Source organism: Drosophila albomicans, chromosome 3 (assembly GCF_009650485.2).
Source record: "Drosophila albomicans strain 15112-1751.03 chromosome 3, ASM965048v2, whole genome shotgun sequence".
In the NCBI taxonomy this organism is placed as follows: domain Eukaryota; kingdom Metazoa; phylum Arthropoda; class Insecta; order Diptera; family Drosophilidae; genus Drosophila; species Drosophila albomicans.
The window spans coordinates 7436739-7464508 of NC_047629.2; the positions used below are offsets into that span (position 1 = coordinate 7436739).

Sequence of the window (27770 nt, forward strand, 5' to 3'; positions counted from 1 at the left end):
GCTGTGACTGGCAAACTGGTACTGCTTCATGCTGTTTGCTGTCAGCTGTTTCAGCGTTTTGCTTTTGTTGCTTGAGAACTCGAAAGTGGGAATTTCGCAGCAAAATCAAAAATATGGTTTTAACCAAAGAAGAGGAGGCGTTCATCAAGCGCAAGCATGAGCACACACTCAAGCTGCGCAACGAATACCTGAAGCAGAGCTCGAACCCCTTTCGCCATGCCACCGGTGAAGGCGGCACTGTGGTAAGTAAAATAAAATAAGTTGGTTATGTCATCATTACTTATTGACAAATGTTTATCCTCTACGTGTTCCCAGTTCGATGCGGGCTTAGCGCGCTTCCAGGCTATGCGTGTGTCCAACTACGAGCATTTCCGACCCACTGGCCACTCTTTCCGCATGGGTCTTTTTGCCGTCGTGCTGCCCATCGCTGTCTACGCTTGGGCGCTAAAGAGCGAGCGAGATGCACGCGAGGAGAAATACCGTTCGGGACAGGTTGCGTACAAGGATCGTCAGTTCAAGTTTATTTAAGTGTACAAATTATTTCTTTTTTGCAACGTGTGAAAATTAAACGCAATATCTTAACGAATTAAAATAGAGTTAATATATTTTTGTTAATGTATGTATATAGTAGGATTGATTATATTGCTATTTTTCCTCCATTTGCTTATCGCGGGCAATGACAAAGTCCTCAAACTTAACCATATACGTGGTACCCTTGTGCCAATGCGCGGTTACCTTGCAAGGCTACAATAACATAGAAAACATGATAGTTATACACTTTATACGCTTAATATGGCCGTTGAACTTACAAATCCACAATGAGTTAGAACCGCTTCAACTATGCCAGCTGTGAAGTTGGCACAATTCAGAGAACTTTTGTCTTTCGGCACACTTATGAACGTGTTGACCAACGGCTCCTTTTCAATAATGTAGTAAGTGCGCTCATCGTCATTGGCATGCTCCAGCTTCTCGGCCTCTTTACCAAACAGATTTTTCCACACGGTGGTCTTCACAAAGAGCAGCATCTGCGTCAGCTTTGTTTCGCGCTTGGCGCTACGTTCGCGCATAAAATACAGGTCAATGATGCGTGTGCCCACATCTTGGCCCAACTCATGTAATCTACACATGTAAGCAACATTAATATGCAGACATTTGCTTTCTCATAATATTGTTACCTTGTTTGCAATTCGGGTACTGTGAATACACGACTCTGGGAGTATTGGACAATCTCACTGAATAGTAGCGCTACAATGCTCTGTGATACCTCAGATTTGCCTTTGGACAGCGGTCGATCGAGTATATTGCTCCGCGGACGCATTGAAGATATTTTAAGAGCTTCTAGCTTTTCCATTTTATTTTAATTTCTTCCTTCACACAACAAATTGTTGGCAATCGCCAAACAACAAATATGCCACCCAGAAACAGCTGTTGGCGCTGCCAGACTTATCAACTATAGCATAATCATGTGAATGGCAAATGGCCAAATTTTTAACGTATTTTTAATGGACCTTAAATTTTAAAATCGTGCAGTGTAATACAACATTGTTTTGGCTTTTTAAAATCAATCAGTTCAACTGTTGCCCATCTATTATGAGTTTGACGTTGTAATGCTGTTAAATACGACTCAAATTGAATAAAATTTATATTACGCGTATATGGACAGGCTATATGATGGAAGTAAGGACACATTTCATCCTGTATCCATTGTCGATGCTCTGTACCTTGGTTTATACTCTTAGCATTCGTTTTTTCTCCGTACATTTTCGAAGTTATCTTGGAAATCGTCTCGTTGAAAGTGGCATTTACTTTGGGAATATTAATCAGCTTTTTGATCAATTTGTGTGTTTCCACTTGACGTACATAAAGCAGATACCAGAGCGGCATCAAATCGAATCGTATGCAAGGAATTAAGCTATTCACATATTTTTGACGCTGCTTCCAATCATGTCCCAGCCAACGTACCATAATAAAGAGAATCTGAATGATAACTATGCTTAAATCAAACCAATTATTATAAAATTCATCTAGCCTTACCTCAACTTCCGTATTGACACAAATGTCATTGGAACTGAGCAGATAGACTAGATGGTTCGGCGGAATATCGAAAAAATCTCGAGTTGCAACAAATGTAAGTAGAAACTTCCGTATTCGCGTTAACATTATACTACGCACAATATCTAATGCCGGATTGCGTTTCGTTTCAATGTACAAAATACAAGCGGTGTCCTCATTGAAACACTCGATAATATTAAAGTATTTCCAGCAGTGAAGCAATAGCGATTCAATTCTCAAGTATGTAGCTGCCACAAAGACTTCAAGAATACTCTTTCTCTCCAGGATGGGCTCATCACTTATCATCCACTTATAGATGAGCATGAATGCCTTTTGCGATACCTTTTCCTCGGGCAATGTTAGCGCAAACGGAACCACCTCCAGGTCCAAAAAGAACTTTGAATACGATTGCAGCACAAGAATGTGACAATTAAAATACATTGTATTTATTTCGATCTGAACGGTTGTGCTTAAATGATTGTCCACCATGTACCGCAAAATGTTTTTTAATGGAGTTTTCGCCGGCTGCTCGATGCTCAGCCAATTTGGAACATCTTCAAAATTGTGTCCAATCTCGAATAACGAGCGATTTGTTGCCAGTTCCACGGGCTTACGTCTTAAAACGCTATTGACTTCTAAATCCTCCGACTTGGACACTAGACATTTTACGAATTTCTGCTCATCTTTATATGATGCAGTCGAACTAAAACGATATTGATACAATTCAATCAGTTAGGACTACGTCACCATTCACCTACTCTATAAAGTGTACACTACAAGTGGGATCACGTTTTGTGGTATTGTGATTCAGGGTGCCAAGATTCCTCATTATCTCATCCATGCGTTGATTATTTGCATTAGCTTGTAAATAAAATATATAATTAAGCAACTGTCTTTACTTTGAGTAGTAAAGCAATGCTGCATTGCATAAAAACTACACTAACAATAAATAAAATACTTTTTAAAAAAAATTTGTTTGCATCGGCCGGGAATCGAACCCGGGCCGCCCGCGTGGCAGGCGAGCATTCTACCACTGAACCACCGATGCTTGTGAACATGTTGCGACCATCTTTCTACATGATATAAAAAGCTAGCTGACAACGAAATATATACATGCTGTGATACATGGAGTTGCCAGACTGAAATAACAGATTGAAACGCGTTGTTATTGTTTATTAAATTGTGTTTTATTTGTTTGTATTTCTCTTGTTCACATTTTCAAATACATTTATATGAATAAATATATTATTTATTTTATTTACTTTTTAATGCCATCTTTTATATGCGGCTACTTATGCATATACAATTTAGGTGAATTCCATTTTATGTATTATGTTCATAACAAAAAAATTTTATTGAAAATGTTGAAAATGTCATGTTATTTACTTACTTGGTGTTCAACAAATTATTAACTATTAATCTCTTTAATGTATCGAATAAGATTTACTATTGTTATTGATTCCTAGTTGGTTTCCTAGTTCATTCAGAATGTTTAATAATTTGTTTTTGGTTATGCACAGTTAAAATTTGAAAATTCATACAATTAATGTACATATGTAGTATTTACGCATGTTGTGATTTTGTTGAGTTTTTAATGTATTTATGTTGGCATGCTTCTGGATCATTTTAGATGTTAAAATTATTGTAGCTTGTAACTAAACAATAAAAAGTAATTTTAAATTATATATGTATATTTAACAGTTTGTACTTTTTGTTGAGTGTTTGTTCTTTGTTCAAAGATTTTTTGTTTGTGTTTTTGTGATAAGTTTTTTTTGTTTTGTTTTTGATCTAAACAACTTTTGTTCAATTATTTATAGATACCGCATCTACATTTTTTACAAACAAATTTCCGCATTCTTAAAGGTTTTGTTCTTTTTTTTTGTTTTAATATAATTTTTTGTTGCTTTTTTAATGTGTTTTTGCACAACCTTTGCTTATTTTTGAATAAATATGCATTTATAGTAAGAAATAAATTAATGCTTTTATTATTATTAATTTCATGTTGAATACACAAATATTACTTAGGTTCTTTGCACATAAGTAATCCTTTTTATTTGTATTCTTCATACGTTTTATACACATTCATTTATATATCAGTATATAGCTGCATATAAATTTGTTAAGTTAGTTTTTATTGGAAAACACTTAAGTATTTTTTATTTAATTCTCAATGTGTCAAATGAACAAGTTTAAAGAGGATCTTAAAATTTCCTAATGAAATTGTCCATTTGTACACAAATTACAAATTGTTTTTCACTATTGTTAGTTTGTTTTATATTATAGTTATTATTTACGGATTTGTAAGCGATTCAAAGCGCAATTTCAACGATTTGGTTCTTTAATGCAATGTTTTTGTTTATAATTTTATTATTGTTTCAAAATAATAGTTAAAACCCAAAGTTTTGTTTTTCATTGGCAAAAGAAATATTTTGAATCTTCATGAGCCCTAAGAAGAGTCAAAAACATTCTTTTTTAATCGAAATTAAAATATAAATAATTTTCTAAAATCAACCTGTACGAAACATGAATATTCTTTGGCATTTGGAAACGCTGTTGGTTGAAATTGACGTTGCTCGCTTTTAACATTGGTATATATTGATAGATATATATATTTTTTTGTAAAAACAATTTGTAATTCAATTGAGGGGTAATATATTTTCAATTGTTACTTTTCTTTTCTTGTTTTTATTGTAATTCTTTAACAATATTGTGGTTGTTTATTCTCTTTTTCTCTTTTGTTATATTTGCGCTTTGAGTTGTCTTTGTGAGTTATCAGGCAAAAAAATTTGCACGCGCTGCATTCTTAGAGAGGGGAAACGCTCTGCTCTGTTAAAGCTATAAACGAATTGGAATTAAGCACAGAAATATAGAAATATATTTGCATATAAGTAAGTAGTATAACTCTTGTGCCTTGCCTTGGCTTTAATACTGTTCTCCAATTTTAAATTGTAAACAAAATGTAAGTAGCAAAAACTTAATTAACTTAGAAAAAATATATTCATTAAGCATATACATGTACATTAATATTTTTAATATATATCATATAATTACAAAAATGAAAAATAATGTGAAAACAATCTAACAAATAGCCCAGTTTTTACAAAATAATAGTTAAATGACAGCTCTTAAAAAATAAATGACAATTATTAATGGTATATGCTATATGCTCTTGGAAGTGTGTTATGTGTTCTACTGATGTATATACAATAAATTATGGCAAATCAAATGGTTACAAAAAAACAAAAAAAAAAAAAAAAAACAAAAACGATGGAAACTAAACCCAAGCTCTAACTCGCAACAAAATCTGAACTGCTGAAAACAGGCGACAACACAATTACAACGTTTGTTTGATGGGTGTCGTCTTTGTGGTTGTCGTGGTTCTCATATACATGTTTAGAACATCAGCCGACCGTAATCGTTCTGGGCTGCCTTGCTGCTGCGCGGCTGCATTAGGTACAACGGCTCTGGCGGTTGCTGTTGTGGGGCGCCAAGGCTGTGCGACAGCTCCCAATTATAGAAGTGCCTCTGGGGTGGCGGCTGAGACTGCGACTGGCGTTGCTTGAGTCGCAGCAGTTGGCGTTTGTAGTTTTGCTCGTCGGGTTGCGGATGGTGCTCGTTTCTGGGCCTGGTGCTGGGGTCGTCATCGTACTGTCCTTGCAATCTAGCCTCCAAATGTCAGACATGCGGTTTATGGCGGGCCCCGCAGATACCGCAGTGTATGCCCATCCAATGGCATGCACGCAGTGGCGGATAACACCATAGGCATGGCACGAACAGGGACAGCAGCGCCAGGCCCAACCAGCGTTTGGTGCAGCCCGCCTCGCTAATGCTACAATCGCACGGATGCTGCGCCGTCTCGCCCTCCGCATCGCTCATGCAATGATAAATCATACAGCGCGCACAGCCCATGCCCGAAATGCACTCGTAACCGCTGCGTATCGGATCCGGCGCATACTCACAGGCACCGCGCCTATTGAAATCCTCGCTGTACAGCTCATGGCAATAGCGACAACGCAATCGTGTCTCCTTTTTGAGTATATCCGAAACATTTGGCTTGTGCAATGGCTTGCTGGCGGCCAACGACGATGCCGACGTTTGTGCGGCGGCCATCGCCTGTGCCGCCTCCAGTGCATTGCGCTTCTTTAGAGCAGTGATCGATTCGCGGCGGGCATTTAACACCTGTGCGCCAACCGGCTGTTCCACCACCGGATAGTTATAGTCATGATGCACAGCGGTCAGCGTTACGTATGAATAGTTCTCGCTCGGCGCTATTTGACCGGCTGCTGTTGGCGGCGGCGGCGGTGGTGCATCCGATGAGCTGCCCGCATTGCCCGGCGGAGCCGTTGATGTTTTGTCCGTCGATATGTAGTGTATGGTCGCCGCTGGTAGTTTCTCTGAATCGGAATTGTTGCTGTAGCTATCCTTGTGACGGTCGCTTGCGCTTTCTGTAATGCAACAAGGAAAACATATTTAATTTTAGTGTCAACTTCAAAATGCGTTTAATATTATTTTTCAATTTACTGTGACTTTTTTCACTGCCTTCGGGGCTTGAATGTATCTTTTGTAAACTTTCGCTTTCCACAGGTAAGTCCAGGGTCTGTAAGGACATCAAAGTACTATTATGATTGATTGAAATTAAAAATATTTAATAAACTTACCATGAATACATCATCTTCACCAACCGAATCATATTTGGTCAATGGTGGGCATATTATTGTGGGATTTGATTTGGCCAGTCCTGCGTGTATATACAAAACAAAAATGATTTTAATTCCCCATGGCAATTGTTCGGTTTATCAATAATTGTCGAGAACAAGGCACACTGCAAATTAACTACGAAAAGCTTGTAAAGAGCATTTGAAATTTAACAGTTTAAAGCGGACAGCATAAAGATTGCAGTTGAAAGTGTGTATAAGCAATTTTTGACTACAGATTTCTTAAATTCATCATTGAACCAAGTGAAAATAAATACTATTCTATATTGCTACATAAGTTTAGCATGCTGCAAATGCATATAAGGTGCTTGTAAATAAATTCTTGATTATTCTAAATAGCCTTTGCAGCATACGCAACTCAGAAGACAAACTAGGTGAAAGGAAACCTCATTAAAACACTTACCAATTTTGTTAGAAATTATATGTTTTTTGAATGGTTTTTGTGTTGATTTTTTGCAAGTTTTAATTTTTGTAATGTTCAAACAAATTGCACAATTCCAATTAAATTGTTAATGATTTGTTAATTTTGTTTTGTAGCAAGTTTTTTTGTTGTTTGTTTTTATAAAAAAGTAGAGCATAAAACATTAGTTCTGCATTAGTTAATGAAGGCAAAAATTCTAAACGCAAGGTCTAAAGTAGAAATTGAATGTCAAAAAAAAAAAAAAAACAAGGTGTAAAGAGGGCTTTCAAAAACTATTTAGAAGTTTATGCGGAAGAGAGAAAGGTACAGAATGCATGGATTGAAGACAGATCGAGTGTATGTTTTGTTTTAAAGCAGCATGCATCTAAACGGGATATATGAGCAAAGTAGTTACTTCAGGTCATACCATCAATTAGTTCATTATAGGCGCGCAGAACGCCTTTATCAAAGGCGCGTGCATCGGCTGCCGTTTGAAATGTTAGTCCGTTGCGTTGTTTGCCTGCACGCCAGTGATGAAATGTTGGCATTACTTTGTAATACTTCAGATCACGATTGATGACACAGCTTAAGATGACCTGGAAAAGATTTGGGAATAAATCCCAATGAGTATTTGCCATTTCTCGATTCGATATCATACACTACATTGTAACTTACACTTTGATCGGAGATTCTTTGCCCATAGATGATGTAGTCATGACCCGATGCCAATGGGGATAGTCTAGCACGCTTCCGTATCGAAACATTTGCCAGACCACCCCCGGCCAGCGGTAGCCAGCCCTCGGTGCTTTCGTCTCTGGTCATTACCTGTGCGCGTACTGTAACTAAGAAGTCGCTGTAATAAAAAAATAATGGAATTTTGAAGTTTAGTTATCGATTCTCGGATATCTGTGCGGAGTTATCGTTAGCGGATGCACCTGCTCAACTTGCGCCTTAAACTGCATTTCTTATGGTAAGAAACGGAGGCCATTGCTGCTTGGCAATAACTGTGATATCTTAGCCCATTAACTGTCATCTATATCCCTGGCGCGATAACTTAAAAGTGTCGCTAATTCGGCTAATTCAATTTTAGGCCATCGAAGCCATATTAACAGAGAATACTCATCGAGGCTCATCGATTCCCACACGCTTCCAGGACCTGTCAACGTATTTACTCATCATGACATACAAAATAAAAATTAACTTAAAAATAACTATGAAGTCCTTTGTGTTAAAAATACACAAAACAACGATATGCTGTTTTCATGCACATATGCATGTGTATGTATTTGTGTGCGTGGCTTTAAGGGTAGCAACAAATTTTCAAATTATGAAACTCTGGAGCACTGGTTCGTTTTCAGAATTCATTCTTAAAATTCACAGCAGCAGCAGAATGAAAGGGAGTAATAATGAATGTTGTATCCAGGTCGTCCCTTATTTGATGAGGACAACAATAAATAAGCGAGCAAAGCATGTTACGACCTGCGCAGAAGTTTGAATTTGGAGTTTTAAGCGTGAAGTTACTCAATGAAAAAAGCTTTCATGGGAGTTTCTGTAAGCACTCATAAAGTGTGAGTCTATTTGGCTTTGGCTTTGCCTTTCGACGTCTGTCCTCCTTCTGCCCCTTTACCCCTTCCCATGAAGACTCGACGTCATGCTGAATACACACATTTGTCCTAGATTTAGTCAATTTTACAGAATGAACCATGCAGCAACACAGAGTGTCGCCCAAAGTAGACGGCAGCGACGTCACTGCTGTGTCAAGGACTGCAGCAGGCGCATGCATTTTGATATACGTACAGACATAAATATGTATATACATACATATAGATGTAGAATTGCAGATGCATATAGTATATAGAATCATGATAGTTCTACTCAAGGTAAGGCGCACACGTCAGCATGTCTGACCAAGGATAACTATGCGGCCGCCTTACTTGTCGTAGTGTCATGAATGAATTCCGAGTCATGTTGCCGTTGCCACACTATCTAGATGTGGCAGCCCTAGATATTATTTCCTTAGCACAATTTCAAAGCTTTTACTGTGCTAGAAAGTGGCAACTTTATTGAAATGGAGTTGCCACTATGCTAGACACGCTTATTATACGTATATGTGTGTGTGTCTCATACAACTACAGGTGTTGTCAGCAACAACTTCACAAAGTCAGCCATACACACATACATACACAGACACAAGACAAGCCTGCCTCAAGCAGGAATTAAAAGTCCCCAAATCAGCAGAAACAAAATCCTAAATTGGAAAACTCTTAATAGAGCGCATGCGTGGGAAACATTGAAATGGTGAGAAACGAACATAGAACACGACCAAGGGTATGTGTGCAGCACACACTTTGTTGCTGCAGCAAAGTGCCCAACTCATTTGTCTATGATCTATACACACATCTACATACATATGCTTGGGTATTCATATATATGCACATATACATATATACATATGTGATTATAAAGTTCGTTTTGGTTGTGCACTTAATTTCGGAATCATATCTTGGCAACATTTCAGTATTTTGCAGTATTTCTCTTTTTTTGTAATAAGTGCAAGTGTTGCGAACCGTTTAAGAGACGCCCACACTTTATATATACATACATATACATATATATGTTTGTGTGTATGAGTGAGGAAGGACAACCTTAAAATATGAATGAAACATTTCCAATTGAAGTGCATGCATTTTATCGATGCATATATGTGAGTGTATTTATTCATCAAATGAGTAGAGATTGCAATTGTTTTAATTAACAGCCCTACTTAAAGGGCGCGCACATCTATAGTATTTATTTTTGTATATTAATCAATAGAAATTCGATGCAATACTCAAATCAAATAATAGATTCGTTTCCATTTGTTTTTTTTTTTTTTTTTGTTACATATGTATCAAATACATATGAACTAGTATAGTCAAGACATGAATGAAACCAACTATCAATATCAAAATAGTATATTGTTGTGAGTGTCTTAATGTACGGCAAATGGAGAGCTAAAGGGGCAGGGCGAGTGACATCATTTTCAATGGGAGCGCTACGCTTAAACACAAAAAAAAAAAAAACAATTAGAGAAAAACAAGCTAGCTGCTGCTGGCATTCCATTTCATTCATTAAATGTGGCGACAGACAGGCTATGTGGAGACGCGACGTTCTCGATATACATATAAGTATGTGTGTCTGTGTATATGGATGCACACATACATATGTACCTTCGATTGAACGAGACAAATGAGTCACACAATTCATTCATGCCCAACTTGCTAGTTCTGCTGTTGCTAGATTAATAAAAAATAATTTGCTCAGTATTTTTAATTTCAATATAGAAAAATTCGCTTAGCTTAAATTGGCAGTAATTGCGTGAATTAAACTGAGTGCAAGACCCATTCAGGCAAGAGTTACTAGCAACTCCAGAATGCTTTATTCAATATGAATCAGAGATAGGGGACGAAGAACAACAAGCACTTACCTTTCATGTCCTTCTGTCATGATTTGTAATCAGAAAGATTCTAATATAGCAGCGTATAGTGTCGGTGTTGTTCTTGATGGTGGCAAAATACACCATGATTAAAGCATAAAGACATTCAGAGCCTGCTGCTGCACAAACTTCCCAAAACGAATGACAACAGCAACAACAACAACAACGACGTCGACGACCTGTGAGTGAAGTTGACTGCAGCCGATAACTGGAGTATTCCTATTGTTGTTGTTATTAGTGTTGTAACTTTTTCCTGATTATTTTCTGTTGTTGTTGAAGGTGCTGTTGCTGTTGTTGTTGCGGTTCTTTTTTGTGTGGTGGTTGTAGTTATAGTTGTAGGTGGTGTTGTAGCTTTGATGCTGTTGTTGATTTTACTTTCTTTTCGTTTTCTTTTCTTTTGGCACAATATGAAAGACGACGCCACGGTTTTATTACTGTTTGCGAAACGCGTTCATTGCTATAAAAAATGAAAACCGATATTAGCATCTAAGAAAACTTTACATTTAATTTGTGCGTTTATTCTCTTTTTTGTTTTAAATAACGGTAATAAACCAGAGGCAGACGGCGACGAAAGGGCGACTTTTACTTTTTCAATACACTGACAACACACACACACACGCACACTATGTGGGCGTGTAGACAAACACTGTGGAAAAACTTCGTGAAGCAAATACATGTCCGAATTTTTCCAAGCAACAAAGATGTAACAGGCATCATCTCAAAAAGAGCGTGAGAGAACGAGAGCGCGCATAAGGCAAAGCTTGAATTCAACCAATTGAGAGCATGCACAAGTCCCTTGAAAAACAACAACAATACATTCAATATACATATATGAGATGTTTTTATTGACCATTATTACTATTTCGCTTGTTTTCAAAACTAACTGACAGCTGGCCAACTCTCAATTGACTTAAGGTATTTGCGACTCATTGGAAGAATGAAATCTGCGAAAGCCACTTTGCACACTATGAACGAGAAATTCATTCATACATTCCATCAAGGCTACAGGCGCCTATACACACTGTCTCTCTTACTCTAACGCTCTCACTGTGTCACTTTCCGTTTTGTATGGAGCACTCATTGTGTTTGTCTCCTCTCACTTGCGCGATTGCGAGAGCGTGTCGCAACCAACGCACTTCGCTTGCGCATATACAAAAAAAAAGGTAGCACATATACAGAACACATGCATTGAAAGTGAGGTAGAACGTTTTTGGGCGATTTCTCCATGTACACATATACTCGTATATATGTATGTATACATATACTTTCAAGTACATATAGAATTTTGCTTATGCCGTTTTTTACATTTCTTATTGTATTAACACACACACATACACTCTGAATATATGCAATAACAGATTTTCATTACTGAGATCTCTGCGTCTTCGCTAATTGTTTACAATGGCATGTATAATTTGGTTTTTTTTTGCACTGTGAATTTGTGGGTTAGTTGGTTTGTTAAATTTTAGTTGACTTTGGCGTAGACAGAACGAGTCAGCGAACGAACGAAAGAAAGACCATGAAGGTGGCGTCAGGTGCGGGTTGCGGGTGCGTACGGAACTGACTAAGAGATGGTGACGGAGACGCAGACGGTGGAGGAGGTGGTGTGGTGTATCGGAATTTTTCTCTATTGGATAACAGCTTTTCGCATTTTCTGGCGTTTTGCACGTTTTTTCAGTAGCATACACATTATTTGAGTTATTTATCGCAAATTATATTGAATTCTTTGCACTTTTTTCTAACTTTTTTCTTTGGAGACATTTGCAACTCTGATGCTAAGTAAAAGATTTTTTTTGGTTTTCCTGGAAGATATCAACTTGCTTTTTATGGTTTCAAGACGGTTACATTCATTATTTATTCCGGGTTATTTAATTTTTCACTCAATATGTAGTTTCATTTTCTATAAATTTCTTTTCGTTTTCATTATTCTCGTGCAGGTTTTAGATGAATTCAGACTTTTTTCTTAAAAAAAAGCTTTCTTAAAGCTGCTTTATGTGTCGGTGTGTGACCACAAGCCTCATTTTTAAATATACGGGTTTTTGCCCAGAGGTATACCAAAATTCAGAATTCCTAATAAGATTTAGCTGGTTACTCTTTCTTTAACATTTTGGTATATGTGCTTGGGTAAAACGACGAGTTACTTTAAACGGTGAGTTTGCGGACTTTTTGAAAGCATATAGATAATTTGATTCTCCGTGTTTATATATGTTTGTTTCACACATCTGATTTTCTAAAACAAATACAAATAAATTTTAAGAAATATCATAAATGGCAAAATGAAAAGCATTCTGAAATTCGAATAATACCGGAGAGGACATTTGATATTTTTAAGTATATTTCAAAATCTTACTACATTGCCTTATTTGATGAATTTGAATAAGAATTTTATAAATATCATAAAACAGATACTTAAAATAACAGAGACAAAGCTATTTAAGTCGCATGTTTTTAACATCACTAACATTTAAAAATATTTTATGCGTGATCCTTAATTGTGTATATAATTAATATATTGCCATTAATAAATTTAGAAACACTATCGATGCTAACAATCATAACAATTAGCCGAGTGAAAAATTTCGTACATTCAGTGTGACCATGTGAGTGTCAGAGAAATACTAAATTTTATAGAAAAGCCTAATTTATGTGTACTTTGCTATAGAAGTTGCAACCACTCTGATTTCCTTTCTTATGTGCGTGTGTGTTTGATGACTGCGGGGAATTGGCTGCCGTGTATATTTTGCAATTAAATCGCTGAAAATGGCTAAAAAGAAAAGTGAGGAGCATTCGGGAGCCGATGCTAACGATAGTGATTACAATGAGGAACCGAATTTTGAAGATCCACCCAACTATGTAGACAACATCAGCGATGAAGGCAAGTTGAACACTTGCCAGCACATCACACGCTGCTTGCAAGACACCGCCAACTATTGCAAAAACAAACATAACCTCAAATTATTGGTTTTGTGTCTCTTATGGTCAATTAAATATAATGTTTACAATATTACAGATTTGCTTGGCGATATGCTGGCGCAACGTCCCTCGGAAGCCGATGGTGTTGAAAGCGTCGTTGTCGTTGACAACATGCCGGTTGTGGAGCCAAATCGTATTGAAAAGCTGAAGTCGGTAATCAACAAGCTTTTCTCGAATTGCGGAGAAATCGTCAATGTTGTTTATCCCGTCGACGATGAAGGTAAAACCAAGGGCTACGCCTTCATGGAGTATAAGCATGCCAGTCAGGCCGAGGATGCTGTGCAGAAACTCAACAATTATCGTCTGGACAAGAATTACACATTCGCTGTAAACTTGTTTACGGACTTCCAAAAGTAAGAAATGAGTTCAGCTATAGATACTATTGATTAAAACACAAATTGCAATATTCTGTCGCTTACAGGTATGAAAACATACCGGAGAAATGGGAACCGCCAACCGTGCAGCCCTTCAAGGTGCAGAGCGATCTGTACAATTTCATCAATGATCCCGATGCTTACGATCAGTACTGTGTGGCAGCCGAAACTGCACCCAATTGCGTTCAGGTTGGCTTTTGGCAGAATATGCTTCCGGAACCCAATGAGTTGGAGACGCGTGAACGCTTCACCGACACATTTGTGAAGTGGTCACCATTGGGCACCTATGTGGTCACTTTCCATAAGCCAGGCGTGGCCATTTGGGGTGGTAGCAGCTTCCAGAAAATCCAAAAGTTCCCCCATCCCGGCACTCAGTTTGTAGAATTTTCACCCTGCGAAAGCTATTTGGTCACATATGGACCAACGCCAACGGGCCAGAAGATCATCATTTGGGACATTCGTACCGGTGCCGAGAAGCGTTCATTTGTTGCTGATGGCATGTCTGTGCTTTCAATGTTCCGTTGGTCACATGACGATAAGTTTGTGGCACGCATGGGCGAAAACTCGATACACATCTACGAAACGCCATCGTTCTATTTATTGGATCTGAAGTCGATCAAGATTCAAGGAATTCGCGGCTTCTCGTGGTCGCCCACGGACAACGTGATTGCCTACTGGGTGGAGGAACAGAATCAGATACCCGCTCGTGTTACGCTTATGGAAATTCCCAAGAAGCGTGAGATTCGTAATAAGAACCTCTTCAATGTGGCCGATTGTAAGTTGCATTGGCAAAAATCGGGCGATTATTTGTGCGTCAAGGTTGATCGGTACTCGAAGCTAAAGAAGGACAAGAAGGAGCTGGACGTGAAGTTCCTCGGCATGTTCTACAACTTTGAGATCTTCCACATGCGCGAGAAAGAGATTCCCGTCGATTCGGTGGAGATTCGTGAACTTATCTTGGCATTTGCCTGGGAGCCCATTGGCAACAAATTTTCCATTATACACGGCGAACCGAACTCTTCAAACGTTAGCTTTTACGAGGTCAACAAGGGTGTTAAGCCGAGCCTTGTTAAGCGTTTGGAAAAGAAGTCGTGCACGCATCTTTTCTGGTCTCCGCGCGGTCAATTCATAGTGATGGCTAACTTGACCATGGGCACCTTTGAATTTGTGGATACTACAAACGATTACATAATTAGCGCATCACCAGATCATTTCCGAGCCTCGGAGGTTGAATGGGATCCAACAGGTCGCTATGTCGTCACTGGCGTATCGTCGTGGAAGGTCAAGGAAGATACCGGCTTCAATATGTACACCTTCCAAGGTCGCATCATCAAGCGTACTATTCTTAAGAACTTTGTACAGTTTCTGTGGCGCCCTCGGCCTCCAACGCTACTCGGCGAGGACAAGCAAAAGGAGATCAAGAAGAACCTAAAGAAGTACTACCCAGCATTCGAGCAGAAGGATCGTCTACGCTTGACACGCGCCTCCAAGGAGCTGCTCGAGAAGCGCTCCCAGCTGCGCGAGACCTTCATGGAGTACCGCAACAAGCGCATTGCCGAATGGAAGGATCAAAAGAGTCGTCGTGTTATGCTCCGAGGACGTAAGTTTAATTCCAATCTCGTTTGTCAAATTCGTAGCTGTTGTTAATGTTTGCACTTTTTATGTTTTACAGATATCGATACGGATAACTTGGAAACCGATGAAGTTGATGAGGAAGTTGTTGAATTTTTAGTCAAGGAAGAAATAACCCTGCTGGAGTAGACGACTCCCCATCCTGCTCGCTAAACGTCCCTTCTCTGCATTCAATCACAACCTGTGAAACTGGTGTCTCAGATTTACGTTAAAACGCGACTACGACCCGGCGTTCCTTATACGTTGGGCTTCTTTTCCAAAATCAAACACGTAGCGCGTCATCAATAATAAACAATCAAGCGTAATCAAATTTCGAAGTTCGAGTTACATACATATGCACACATTAATAGACATATAACCATAAATAAATTTGATCCTTACGCACAAGAAATAACGTCACTTATATTCACATAAATTAAAATCAAGCTCACGAACAATTTGAATCCTTGATAGAATTACAATATCTATAGAAATTATGTCCGAAGCCATGTTGTCAACTATTAAAAGTAAATTTGCATTGTATTTGTATGTGAACAGCAAAAAGAAAAGGAAAAAAAGGATGTATTTAATGTGATGATCTGATTGTGGGGGTATTTCCAATATAATTTTTATTTTTTTTATTTGATATTTGCCACGCATTACCCGTATTTAATGCGTGGCTTTGATTAGTAAATTTCGTCTACACGTTCCCACCATACAAATAATTTGATCTGCTGTAGAAACAATGGTTGCTGGGCAATCGATCTGCACAGTGTGGATTATATACCGACCATGCAGTCCAACCTTGATCCTCTTGGATTTTGTGTGCACATTTCAAAGCCCCTTCTATATGGTCTGTAGAGAGGTTGCGAGAGGATCTTCCATTGTTGGACCGGCATGAATGAGTTCAGAGACCATCATTGTTTGGAAATCCAATCACCCAAGTCCGGACTCCGGAAGCTGCTCTCGTGCTGTTCAATACACACCCAGGACACTATCTGAGTGCAAGGCTGCAACGTTGGAAGGTGAGTTGCGCTTCAGCTGTGAGGACCAGCAGCAGCAGCACTATACTGGAAAGAACTGTTAACGCCATTGCCCTGCGATGGGCTAAATAATAAATCCATATAAAGCCCTTTTTATGCTACTCAAGGAACAATTTGGTTGTCTAATTCACAACATATGCTTACGATAAGCATATCAGTTAAATAATTATTTTGCGAGTTCGAGTCCCGGTCGGGAATACATACATATTTTGTTTCTTTTTTTTTAATGCGATTTATATTTTTACTATTTTTTAATATTTTGTGGTACATATATTGTTTTGGTAAATTTTGAGAATATTACCGCAATATTTTGATTTTACTCAAAATTGGTAGCGGGTATCTCACAGTCGAGCAAACTCGAGCTTAGCTCTAGCTTTCTTACTTGTTATACCCGCTACCCATACGGTAGAAGGATATTACAACTTTGTGCCGACAGGAAATGTATGTAACAGGTAGAAGGAGGCATCTCTGACCCTATAAAGTATATATATTCTTGATCAGCCGAAACGATCTAGCCATGTCCGTCTGTCCGTATGAACACCTAGATCGCAGAGACTATAAGAGATAGAGCTATAATTTGCGACAGTATTTGGTATGTTTGCACGCAGATCAAGTTTGTTTCAAATTTTTGCCCGCCCCCTTCCGCCACCGCAAATCAAACAAGTAAGAAAGTTACAGTCGAGTGTGCTCGACTGTGAGATACCCGCTACCCATTTTTAATAAAGGCAAAATATTGCGGTATCATTTTCAAAATATACCGAAAATACTAAAAAAAATACTAAAAATATACCAAATGGTATGTTTGGTATATCGATATAGTACACCATTCAAAATATACCATAAACGGCACAATGTGCTAGATTGTCGGCCAAAGCAACTAAGACCCCTAGTAAGTAGGCGTTTTTGCCCATACAAAAGTATTTCTTTAATAACTTCTACAATTTTTATCTGATCGCAACCAAATTTTTAGGAATCATAACTACTACAGTAATTATTGTATATACCAAAATTAGTAGCTCTAGCTTTAAAATTACACTTGTTATTTGATTTGCGGGGGCGGAAGTGGGCGTGGCAAAAATTTGAAACAAACTTGATCTGCGTGCAAACATAACAAATGCTGTCGAAAAAAATTATAGCTCTATATCTTATAGTCTCTGAGATCTAGGTGTTCATACGGACGGACGGACAGACGGACATGGCTATATCGTCTCGGCTGTTGACGCTGATCAAGAATATATATACTTTATAGGGTCGGAGATGCCTCCTTCTACCTGTTACATACATTTCCTGCCGGCACAAAGTTATAATACCCTTCTACCCTATGGGTAGCGGGTATAAAAAATCGAATAAGAAGCGTAATTTTAAAGCTAGAGCTAGAGCAAATTTTGGTGTATACAATAATAACTATAGTATTTATAAGTTCTGCAAATTTGATTGCAATCAGATAAAAATTCTGGAAGTTATTAAAAAAACGCCTACTTACTAGGGGTCTGAGTTGCTTTATCCAATCTGGTATATTGTACCGACTATGGTATATATTTAATGTAGTATTATATCGATATACTAAATATACCAATTTGTATATGTTTATTATTTTTGTGGTATTTTCGGTATATTTTGAAAATAATACCGCAATATTTTGCTTTTATTCAAAATGGGTAGCGGGTATCTCACAGTCGAGCACACTCGACTGTAGCTTTCTAACTGGTTTTTTGTTTTATTTAATTTTATTATTTTTATTCTATTCTTTTAATGCTTTAATAATAATTATCAATGTTTTATCGCTCGCTACATTTTGATTGAAAATTGTAAATTTGTATTATTCGGTACATTTATGTAGAAGTCGGCACACCTTGTATTATTCCGTAGCTTATCGAAAAAGGTACGTTTCTCTAAGGCATTGGTACAAAATGTTATTTTCATATTACAACAATGTTACTATGGCAACCAGTACAAACAAAACAAACGAACATTGGAGAAAAGTGGCAATTTTCAGTGACAACTTTAGTCAGTGAATAATTGTATAGTAGCTAAGATATGGAACGGGACGAATCTTCGTTGAGACGAAAGCGCAGTAAACGAAAGCGCAAAAGTCAAACAACACGGATCTATCGCAAAATGGAGCAAGAGGTACAACTGCTGCTTTCTCACAGCAACAGCAAAAGTCACATTGGAGAGAAGCTTGCGGTTGATTTAGAGTTGTGCTCGCTAGAATTCTTCCATGGCAGCGGCATCAGTGAATTGAATTCAATTCAAACGGACCATAATAAAAATGCCGATGAGGATTCAATAGCAACTGGCGGCGGCACAAGACAAGCCGTGAGTTTGGCAGCTACTTTCATAGCCATAGATCTCTCCGATTCGCCGGTGGTCAGTGCCTGGTTGTATCGTCAACGGCACTTCTATGACAACAGTCAACTCTATGTGCCAAGCTCTATGTGGTTGCATGTACCGCTGCAGATCCGCGACTGTGAACCCCAACTGAGCCGTGCCCAGATTCGCATGTTGAATCGCTACCAAGAGGAGGCCAAGGGCAGCGGTAAATGCAAGCTGACTCCGAGATTCGTTGCGCTGCTTACAGAGAATGCGTCGGCAACGGGTCGTTTCACAATCGATGCGACGCTTTATCGCAGCAATTGTGGCAGACGCTTCAAAAGCATTTTCCTTGCCCCGACGCCCGTGCAGCAGTTTCATGGTCTGCCTAATCGCCGTTGCCTCTGGCTCTGCTTGAAGCAATTGCGTTTTAGTGCACATCCCCAGGTGCTGGAAGAGCATCGACAGGCGCAGCACCTGGAGGATCTCTACGATTTGTACATGCAGCATGTGAACAATCAGATCTGCCGCAAGCTGAGCCAAGAGTTACAGATGGCACGTCACATTGTGGCACGACTGCTCAACGCAAATGAACAGCAACAGTCGTCGGAACAGTTGGCTGCACACATCCAACGCCAACTGCGTTTGGTCCACCAGCTGCGCACTCGCTTCTACGCCGAGTCGACAGCACAGCGAACGCTACTCCAACGACTGCTCACGCAATGGGCCCAGCTGAAGGAGCTGCGACGGCGACAGCGGTTTCAATGCACACGTTTCCAGCTGAGTCTGCGCTTGGTGCAACCTCCCGATCTGGATGCTGCTTACACCGCTTGGAAGCAGCGCTTCGAAACGGATCTGGCCGAAGTTTATCGCGAGCACTTGGAGGCATACTACCGACGTCGTCGCTTGTGGCAAAGCGGGGAACATTCAAGCACACAGCGCCTGAAACCGCCGCGTAAGCCACAATTTGCCGAGATTATGGAAACTCTGAAGGTGCAATTCGAACGCGCCTTTCAGGATCCGGAGGAGCCGTTGGTCCATGTACAACAAGTGGTCGTTGATGAGTCAGCCATCAATGTGCAGTCCAACAAGGAGGAGCAGTCGCAAAAGAGCCGCAACTACTATCTGAAAATCTATCTGGACACGCAATTTGTGGCCCAGACACGCAGCTATCGCCTAGAGCCGGATCTGCATGTCCACATGAATGAGACCATCGGTGTTCTGCTTGACCGATCGATGCCTCAGCTGCTCAACATTTGGGTAAGTCTCGTTTGCCTATATCTTTGATAACTTTTGGTAGTATACTAAGCTATAAACTTACTTAATTACCATTAACTTACTTAAGGCGTTTTATGTCAAAAAACATTTTGTATGGTGCCAGCATAAATATTGTAGAAGGAGAAGAAGAAATGTGAACCTTTTTTGAGATAATAAAAGGAGATAATAAAAGACTCATCTGTATGAACCAATAAGAGAATGTAGCCGAGAAACACACATTGGGAACGGCTTGCTTGGGTAAAACACATATTCCCCATTTTATGTATACAATGAAACTTTCCATAGCATACTACTGTGGGCTAAAAGTGAGGTGAATTTGTTTGTAAAATGAAAAATCTTTATTCTTCTAAATCAATTTCATCCCCTTCGAAGAAATACCCTCCCGATAAAATACACTTATGCCAACGTTTTTTCCAATCCTCGAAACATGTCAAATAGTCTCTTTCCGGTATAGCCATCAACGCTTTCTTCGAAGCGAAGCCCTCCATTGGGCGGACAATTTTTTTTGACTTTTGACTATGACTCTCATACTATGGTAAAATATTTAATCTTGAATTAGATGTATTCATACATATAAATAGGACAATTTTTCTTATTTTTATAATAAATTTACAAAATACGTTATTGTTAAGAATTATCTGAGAGCCCTGTTCAGCGAAAATCCCTGTTGGAAACATCAAAATTATCATTTAAAAAAATGAAATTCTCTTGAGACACTTAACACTCACTTATTGAAATTCAAACTCGGGCTTGTAATCGTAGAAAGCTCTGTATACTCCGTGTTCTGTTGCATCTATCATGGCATTAGTTACAGTCGCATTCGTGATGCAATTGATGATTTCTGGTTGAAAGCAGTCCTCAACACTGGTCAATCTGTTCAACTGGAAATCCCTGTAAATCGGCCATGGTGTCCAACCTGCTCGACCCTTGGCGACCAGTGCACACCGAACACTGGCTTTAATCTGGTCTGACAGAAGATTATCGCAGCTCTCATTACAGAAATTATCGCTGGCACTGTCGTCTGACTCCGCACACCAAATCTTGCTGCTCAATTGAAATAGACCATAGCTTTTGCTGCCATCAACTTGTATACTAATAACGTTATTTTGAAAGCCGCTTTCGTGATTTGCAATATACACCCAGGCTGCTAGATCCGCTCGTGGTACTCCTAGTCGATCCATTTCGATGGCCAAGGTACAACGATCGAGAGTTCGATCACTTTGTACTGTGCCGACCAGAAGCAGAACAAAAAGAAGAACTGTCTTCTCCATTTAGCAAAAATCGATTGAACAGCTTCGATTGATAGCTGCTTCGATTTCACAACTATATAAAGTGTAAAACAAGTAAGAAAACGAGCACACTCGACTGTGAGATACCCACCATCCATTTCTAATAAGAGCCAAAGAGTGAAGTATTATTCCTAAAATATACAGAATGAATACATCATAAAAATACTAAAATGAAGCGAGAGCTATATTTGGTATAGTATATAGTACAAAATATTTACCAGATAGTCAGAGAAAGCAGCGCTTGAATGATTTGTGCTGTTGTACTGTCTCCATCTCTTATAATCTCTGAGATTTACGTCTCGGTTGTTGACGCTGATCAAGGATATATGTATGTATGCATGGGATCGGAGAAGACTCATTCTGCCTGTTACATACATTTCATGCCGGCACAAAGTTATAATACCCTTCTATGGGTAGTGGGTATAAAAAATAGAGAATGCAAGTGCATTTGTCAAAGCTGACAAATGGTCATTTGAAATGACTTATTTCCTTTCAGAGCTCCCTGATAACTGATAAAATTAATTTTATTGATAACAATGACCAGACATCCGTGTTTGCTCTTAGTCACACAGTCCAAGAACTGATTATTTTCATTTTGAAGTGAATACTATACTTATTTCAAAATCTGATAAGGCTCTAAAAACAATGTCTTTATAGTAATTTGTCACAAAGGGGGGAAAATATAACCTTTTAATGTACTGTGTATTTGGTAAGTATTGAAACGGTTAAGTTAATTGAAAACGGATTAATATCTTTGTCCTGACTAATATCATCTTCCCCGGATGCGACAATTTGTACACAACATAGTTAAGAAAATTTGATCGTGCAATTAAATTGGATTTTCAAAATTCTCAACACAACACTCTTAAATCGCGTATTTAGAGTTGCATACAATGTCACAAATATCTTTAACAGTTAAACAACAACAATATATCGAATTAATCAAAAAAATATTTATTTAAAATCTGTGACAAGTGAGAAAATGTCTAGAACAAAAATATTATTACACATACTATTCTTGTTATACTGCGAATACAAACAAATTGCAGTTTGAGAGATGATCAGACAATGATAACGAAGGGTTATTCCTTCTTTCTTTGCACTAACTCATCAAAACTCAAACTCAGGCTTGTAATCGACAAAATTTAAGCAATCTCTTTGTTCAGTTAAAGTCATTCTGGAAGTAGCTCTTATGGTGTCATTGGTCATTCTCACTTCAAAGCAGTCTTCAACACTCGTCATTTTCGCCTCCAGTGATGCGAATTTGTTATAAGCCTCTTGCCATGGTGTCCAACCTTCCATATTCTTCACTAGCACAGCACAATCCACACTTGCCTTAATGTTGTCCGTCAATAGACTATCACAGCTGATTTTGCAGTGATTTGATGAGAAAATGTCCGTCGATTTGCACCAATACTTATTACTCAATTGAAATAAACCATAGTTTCGGGTGCCATCGGCATTTGTTGGACTAATTGCGTGAGTTTGATAGCTACTCAGAATGTCTGCAATAAAAACCCAGGCTGCTAAATCCTGTCGCGGTACACCTAGTCGATCCATTTCAATAGCCAAGGTACAACGATCGAGTATCCTTTGACCTTTGGCTGTACCACCGAGGAGCAGAGCAAATAAAACAAACACAACCTTCTTCTCCATGTTGCCTTTTTCTACTGAATTAGACGTCGCAAAACTGAGTCTGAAGAAAGTTCATTATGTGGTCTTAAGCAATAGCCGCAATTTGTTGTATATATGTACATATGCATGTGTATCAATTTGGACAATCTTTTGTAGATAAGACTCCAGATAAATAGCTACCAAATTAAATCAAGCTGACCAATCTTGATTTACAACATTAGCAAGTGTTGTCAAAAAGAATGGAATGAATGAATTTATATTTTATAATCTCTGAGATCGAGGTGTTCATTCGAACTCTAATCAACCCCCTTTATGAGGTCGAAAATGTCTGCTTTTATCAGTTACATATGCACATTTACATGTCATTGCATAATATCCACCCACACTATGTGTAGCGGATATTAATCTATGATATGATATTATTAAGTTTTGTTTACTGATGTTTTTTCTTTCATTCATGCTTACAGCCAAGGACTGTGGAATTTATTCTTTAATCAATATAACCAATTTCTACAGGGTTCAGCACATTTGATTTTCAATGGAAATATTAAATATGTTATTCTATAGACAGTTCAACTGTATCAAGTAGAGAATATTTCAAAGTACGTCACTCGCAACCGCCGCTTTTTGTTCTAATTTACCAAACACTAAAACAAATCCCCCATTCAATGTTGTATACTATAGATAGATATTGCCGTAGAACGGATAAAGATACTAACTCATGCGATAATGCAGTCCGACAAGCCCATAGAGATTGCAGTTAGATTTGTGTTAGTCTTATCGGTTATACAATAATTGTTATCAATACATATATGTGCTCGTAATCTTGTTAATTCCAGCTCTACGAGAAGTCGCCGGTAACGTCACATAGTCGCCGGTTGGCACTGATAAGCACATCATTGGCGGGGGAGCAGCGGCGACAGAAACTTAGCTTTCAGGTTGAGTCATCCTCGGGTGGAGTGCGTCCCAAGTTGGCGGGAGATCTCCACGTGCAGTTCGACTATCGAAGCACAGATGGTGCCGGTGGCAGCGAACTAGATGACATTCAAATCCTGCCTGAAGCATTGCGTCAAACATTGCTGCCCAGTAAATTGCCAGCATGGCCAAAGAATGCTGAGAACACTCCGGCAACGCCTCGACCACCAAGTCAGCGAAGGAAACCCGCGGAGCAGCAACAGCACTCGTCACTCGTATTTGCCGAACAGCAGCTGCAGCTGTGCAGCGTGGAGGCGCTGCTGGCGAATCGTCGCTTTCAGCTGCTGCACTCGCGGCATCAGCAACGGAACCTGCACACCAAGCAGCTGCGCTTTGTGCCCGCTCTGGAGCATGAAATTCCTGTAGTCGAAGAGCAACCGCTCGATAGTTCGGGACAACTGCTGGATCCTGGCACCAATTGGAACCCGATAGATCTGCACAAGCATCGCGGACGCAAGTATCTGCAGTTGCTGTACGAGACCATCACCAGCCAGTGTGCACAGCGTGCCAAGTCTCTGCAAAGGGCGCGTCCTCTCCTGCAGCTGTTCGGCAACAGCTTTGGCCTGGAGCACACGACTGGCTGGACTGCTCTCTGGCGCGCCTTGTGCGCCTTCTTCACACGCCAAGTAACGACAACGGCGCCACGAATCCGTGAGCCCGCCTGGCCAACACAGTTGCCACCATCGCAGCCGGAAATGCTGAGTGGAGCGCGCCAGTTCAATGTGTCACTGCATGTGGTGCGGGCAACCGGAGTTCCGGCGCGTAGTCGCCACATACTCAACGTGGAGCGTCAGGAGAGACGTCGCAGCAGCGATCTGAGCGCCAGTCTCTTTGTCACGCAGAGTAGGTAAATGGATTTGTGATTGGTTCCTCATTAATGCCGCATCATTTTTAGCTTTGATGTACTCCAATGTGCGTCCCTTTGTCACGCTGAGCTATGGCCAGCGATTGTGCCGCAGCAGCACGGCTGAGGGCTCGAATCCCACTTGGAACGAGCAGCTGCAGCTGCAGCTGACCGGCGAACCGCATGAGTTGGCGGAAGACATCAAGATCAGTCTGTTCGATGAGCTCATCGAGCAGCAGTACACGGATGAGGCAGCCGACGTCTATCAGCGCGTGCAGTGCAATTGGTTGGGCGAATATCGCATACCAATCAGTCGACTTTTGTCCAATCGCAAGGTGAGTTGCGGCTCGGATTAAACTAACTGAAGGCGATGTGTGTATCCAAATGTGTGCTGCAACTTTCAAGTGAGGATTGCAGAGTAATCCTTGGCATTTTTCTGTTCACTTGTCTGTCTGCTACAAAGCTGTTCATCACTAACAGTGATCAGTGCAACGAGTCCCGAGTCACTGGAATATCTCGGCGATTGTCCGACGCTGCCTTGGTTATCTTAAAAGCAACTTGTCCACTTCTCGGGGTGTTACTTTCTTTGAAGTTTTAGGATCCACTAGCGGTTCAGCTACAGACCTTCCCAGTTCTATGCTCAGCCTCCCTTGAGTCCACCGGTTTAACCTAACCCAACCAAGTAAATGTTATTTTTGTGTTGCAGTTCGAGGGCTGCATTGAGCTGTGCATGCCCAAGGTGCTGGTGGGCTACAAGCGACCACTAATCGATTCGGTGACCAACATATCCATCGAACAGTATCCCGAGTTCAAGGAGAGCGTCCACCTCTGGTTCTATTTGAGCATCGAGCCCGGCTGCGAATTGACGCCCATTCAAGCTGGCGGTCTTGCCTGCGCCGAGCTGCCAGAGCTGCAACAATTTCTGGTCGAGCGTCGCCTGGAATTGCAGCAGCTATTGCCACAGCCGCAGCAGCGTTATGTGGATCCATTGGTCTGCACGTCGCAGGGCAAGCGCGTCTGTCTGACACGTCTGCTGGAGCCGGTGCCACTGCCCCCAGCACTGACGGCGCCATCCAGCGATCAGCTGGTGGAGATCCTTTGCCGCTTTGTTTCGTTGCTGTGCCCGTTGCGCAGCCAGTTGGATGCTTGCCACAGCTTTCAGGGCGTCTGGCTGGACAATCAGACGCTGCTCGACAGCACCTGGTGCTCGATCAAGGATCTGGGTGTGCTGCTCTGCAACTACCTGCTCACCCTGGGACTCGAGTGTTGGATGCTACTCGGCTTCGCCTGCCCCTACGGCGAATGCACGTTCGTCATCTATCGACAGCCGGACAGCGCTGAGATGCTGCTGCTCGCACCGTCCACAGGCAAACGCTACCAGCTGCAGGATGTTTTCTGTCCCCTGACACGAGTCCATTGTATGGTGGGGCGAGACAACGTATGTACCACCAAATATGTACCAACATATGTATATGATATCACACACGTATCAATCTTGAAATTCGTTGCTTGTTTCCGCTCAGATCTATTTCAACATACAGAGTGAGTCACGCGTCAGCATGACGAATTTCAACATACTCGATGGCGCCTGCTGGTTGCCGTTGTTCAACAAGCGCCAGCCAGCGCCTCAGGGTGGCGTCCATCGTCTGGACTATGCCTACAAGCGGAGCTATGATCTGCGCCAGCTGCAGAAGCAAATCGAGCGCAAGATCATGAAGAAAATTGCCGCTTGGCGCAGCACACGCAAAACCATTTGGAATCGGTGGGTGACCCCCCATAAATCGCCAAACAAATTGATAGTGATAACGACCAAAAACACATTACTCATTTACAGTGCCTTCCAGACGCGTCTACAGCGGATTTTAAAAGATATGGAGAACCTAGCCACCTACTCCGGCAGCCGCTACGATGAGCCCGCGTACAGTGAGGAACTGGAGCGAGAGTATCCCAACTTCAGGGTGCGTATGCACTTCACAGACACCTGCGTCTGAAACTAAATTTCTTATTTACAATTTGTTGTCACAGCTCTACGGCTTTACCATCAACTTTCCATATACCAATCTTACTGCCATATCGGAGCGCATTCGAACCACTTGCATTCACTATAACAACAATGCTTTGGTCGAGTTCTGTGTCGCGGTGCACGTTAAGGCCTATGCTAACGATGTGCTCTCTGTGTGGGTCTTCCTGCTGTCCATAGTGCCATTGGTTGCCTGAACACAAGTGCAACTACAACTACAACTACAAATACAAATACAACCGCAACTACGTATCGCAACACTATGAATCAATGCATGATACAATTATAGAAGGTAGTCTCGTCGGAAAAAGCACAACCTCCATAATCATACCAATGAGTGCGAGTGAAAGAGTCTCAGCACAGCAGTGTGAGCGAGACGACAATGAAATGCGCATTAACCCTAAGACGATGCAATTAATATTTACATATTTTGAAGCTGATATTAATGTCTCTTTAACATATTTTTAAAATGTAAATTGTTTACGAACAATATTAATAATATATATGAGAATTCTCTAATTCTCTAAATGTTTTAATTCTATCCGTGTCTACGGCATACATTGCAAAATGTCATTTTGCGCAAGGGTTAATTGCAGAAAAAAATTCGTCCGCAGACAACCTCTTGCGTCGAAAAACGAATGCGAACTGACGAAAGCTTTTTCCGACTAGACTACCTTCTATAATTGTATCATGAATCAATGTACGTCCAAAAACAATGTCGAAAGATACTACCTGACTGACGTTTGCTTTTACTGATAAAGCAGCCGGGTGTC

The 27770-nt window shown here is 40.2% G+C and overlaps 8 protein-coding genes and 1 non-coding gene across 9 annotated transcripts; 3 read left to right on the plus strand and 6 right to left on the minus strand.

The window, feature by feature from the left end:
* Positions 1–40: 40 nt before the first annotated feature.
* On the plus strand, positions 41–592 carry LOC117567140 (NADH dehydrogenase [ubiquinone] 1 beta subcomplex subunit 4). Its single transcript, XM_034246954.2, has 2 exons — positions 41–242; positions 316–592. The coding sequence occupies exons 1-2, from the start codon at positions 114–116 to the stop codon at positions 526–528; spliced, it is 342 nt and encodes a 113-aa protein (XP_034102845.1). The 5' UTR covers positions 41–113; the 3' UTR covers positions 529–592.
* Positions 418–1428, minus strand: LOC117567139 (trafficking protein particle complex subunit 5). Its single transcript, XM_034246953.2, has 3 exons — positions 1176–1428; positions 810–1119; positions 418–744 (listed from the first exon to the last, which is right to left on the minus strand). Exons 1-3 carry the CDS (start codon positions 1349–1351, stop codon positions 646–648), a joined length of 585 nt encoding a protein of 194 aa, XP_034102844.1. The 5' UTR covers positions 1352–1428; the 3' UTR covers positions 418–645.
* Positions 1429–1509: 81 nt separating this feature from the next.
* On the minus strand, positions 1510–2951 carry LOC117567138 (kelch-like protein 40b). The gene is made up of 3 exons (XM_034246952.2): positions 2811–2951; positions 2035–2755; positions 1510–1977 (listed from the first exon to the last, which is right to left on the minus strand). The coding sequence occupies exons 1-3, from the start codon at positions 2891–2893 to the stop codon at positions 1510–1512; spliced, it is 1272 nt and encodes a 423-aa protein (XP_034102843.1). The 5' UTR covers positions 2894–2951.
* A 78-nt stretch (positions 2952–3029) lies between these two features.
* Trnag-gcc (transfer RNA glycine (anticodon GCC)) lies at positions 3030–3100 on the minus strand. The gene has a single exon. It is a non-coding gene; the product is annotated as a tRNA-Gly (tRNA).
* Positions 3101–3879: 779 nt separating this feature from the next.
* Positions 3880–12612, minus strand: LOC117566909 (sprouty-related, EVH1 domain-containing protein 1). The gene is made up of 7 exons (XM_052006168.1): positions 12386–12612; positions 10634–11099; positions 7843–8020; positions 7595–7763; positions 6711–6790; positions 6574–6649; positions 3880–6497 (listed from the first exon to the last, which is right to left on the minus strand). Exons 2-7 carry the CDS (start codon positions 10651–10653, stop codon positions 5728–5730), a joined length of 1293 nt encoding a protein of 430 aa, XP_051862128.1. The 5' UTR covers positions 10654–11099; positions 12386–12612; the 3' UTR covers positions 3880–5727.
* Positions 12613–13323: 711 nt separating this feature from the next.
* LOC117566908 (eukaryotic translation initiation factor 3 subunit B) lies at positions 13324–16141 on the plus strand. Its single transcript, XM_034246526.2, has 4 exons — positions 13324–13517; positions 13653–13968; positions 14037–15589; positions 15662–16141. The coding sequence occupies exons 1-4, from the start codon at positions 13403–13405 to the stop codon at positions 15748–15750; spliced, it is 2073 nt and encodes a 690-aa protein (XP_034102417.1). The 5' UTR covers positions 13324–13402; the 3' UTR covers positions 15751–16141.
* Positions 16142–18590: 2449 nt separating this feature from the next.
* Positions 18591–27689, plus strand: LOC117569846 (coiled-coil and C2 domain-containing protein 2A). The gene is made up of 7 exons (XM_034251175.2): positions 18591–20216; positions 23998–24976; positions 25029–25312; positions 25684–26415; positions 26501–26739; positions 26812–26935; positions 27003–27689. The coding sequence occupies exons 1-7, from the start codon at positions 18681–18683 to the stop codon at positions 27192–27194; spliced, it is 4086 nt and encodes a 1361-aa protein (XP_034107066.1). The 5' UTR covers positions 18591–18680; the 3' UTR covers positions 27195–27689.
* LOC117569847 (lysozyme P-like) lies at positions 20800–21527 on the minus strand. The gene is made up of 2 exons (XM_034251176.2): positions 20963–21527; positions 20800–20898 (listed from the first exon to the last, which is right to left on the minus strand). The coding sequence occupies exon 1, from the start codon at positions 21503–21505 to the stop codon at positions 20963–20965; it is 543 nt and encodes a 180-aa protein (XP_034107067.1). The 5' UTR covers positions 21506–21527; the 3' UTR covers positions 20800–20898.
* On the minus strand, positions 22469–23202 carry LOC127565542 (lysozyme P-like). The gene has a single exon (XM_052004488.1). It carries the CDS (start codon positions 23177–23179, stop codon positions 22634–22636), a length of 546 nt encoding a protein of 181 aa, XP_051860448.1. The 5' UTR covers positions 23180–23202; the 3' UTR covers positions 22469–22633.
* Positions 27690–27770: the final 81 nt, after the last annotated feature.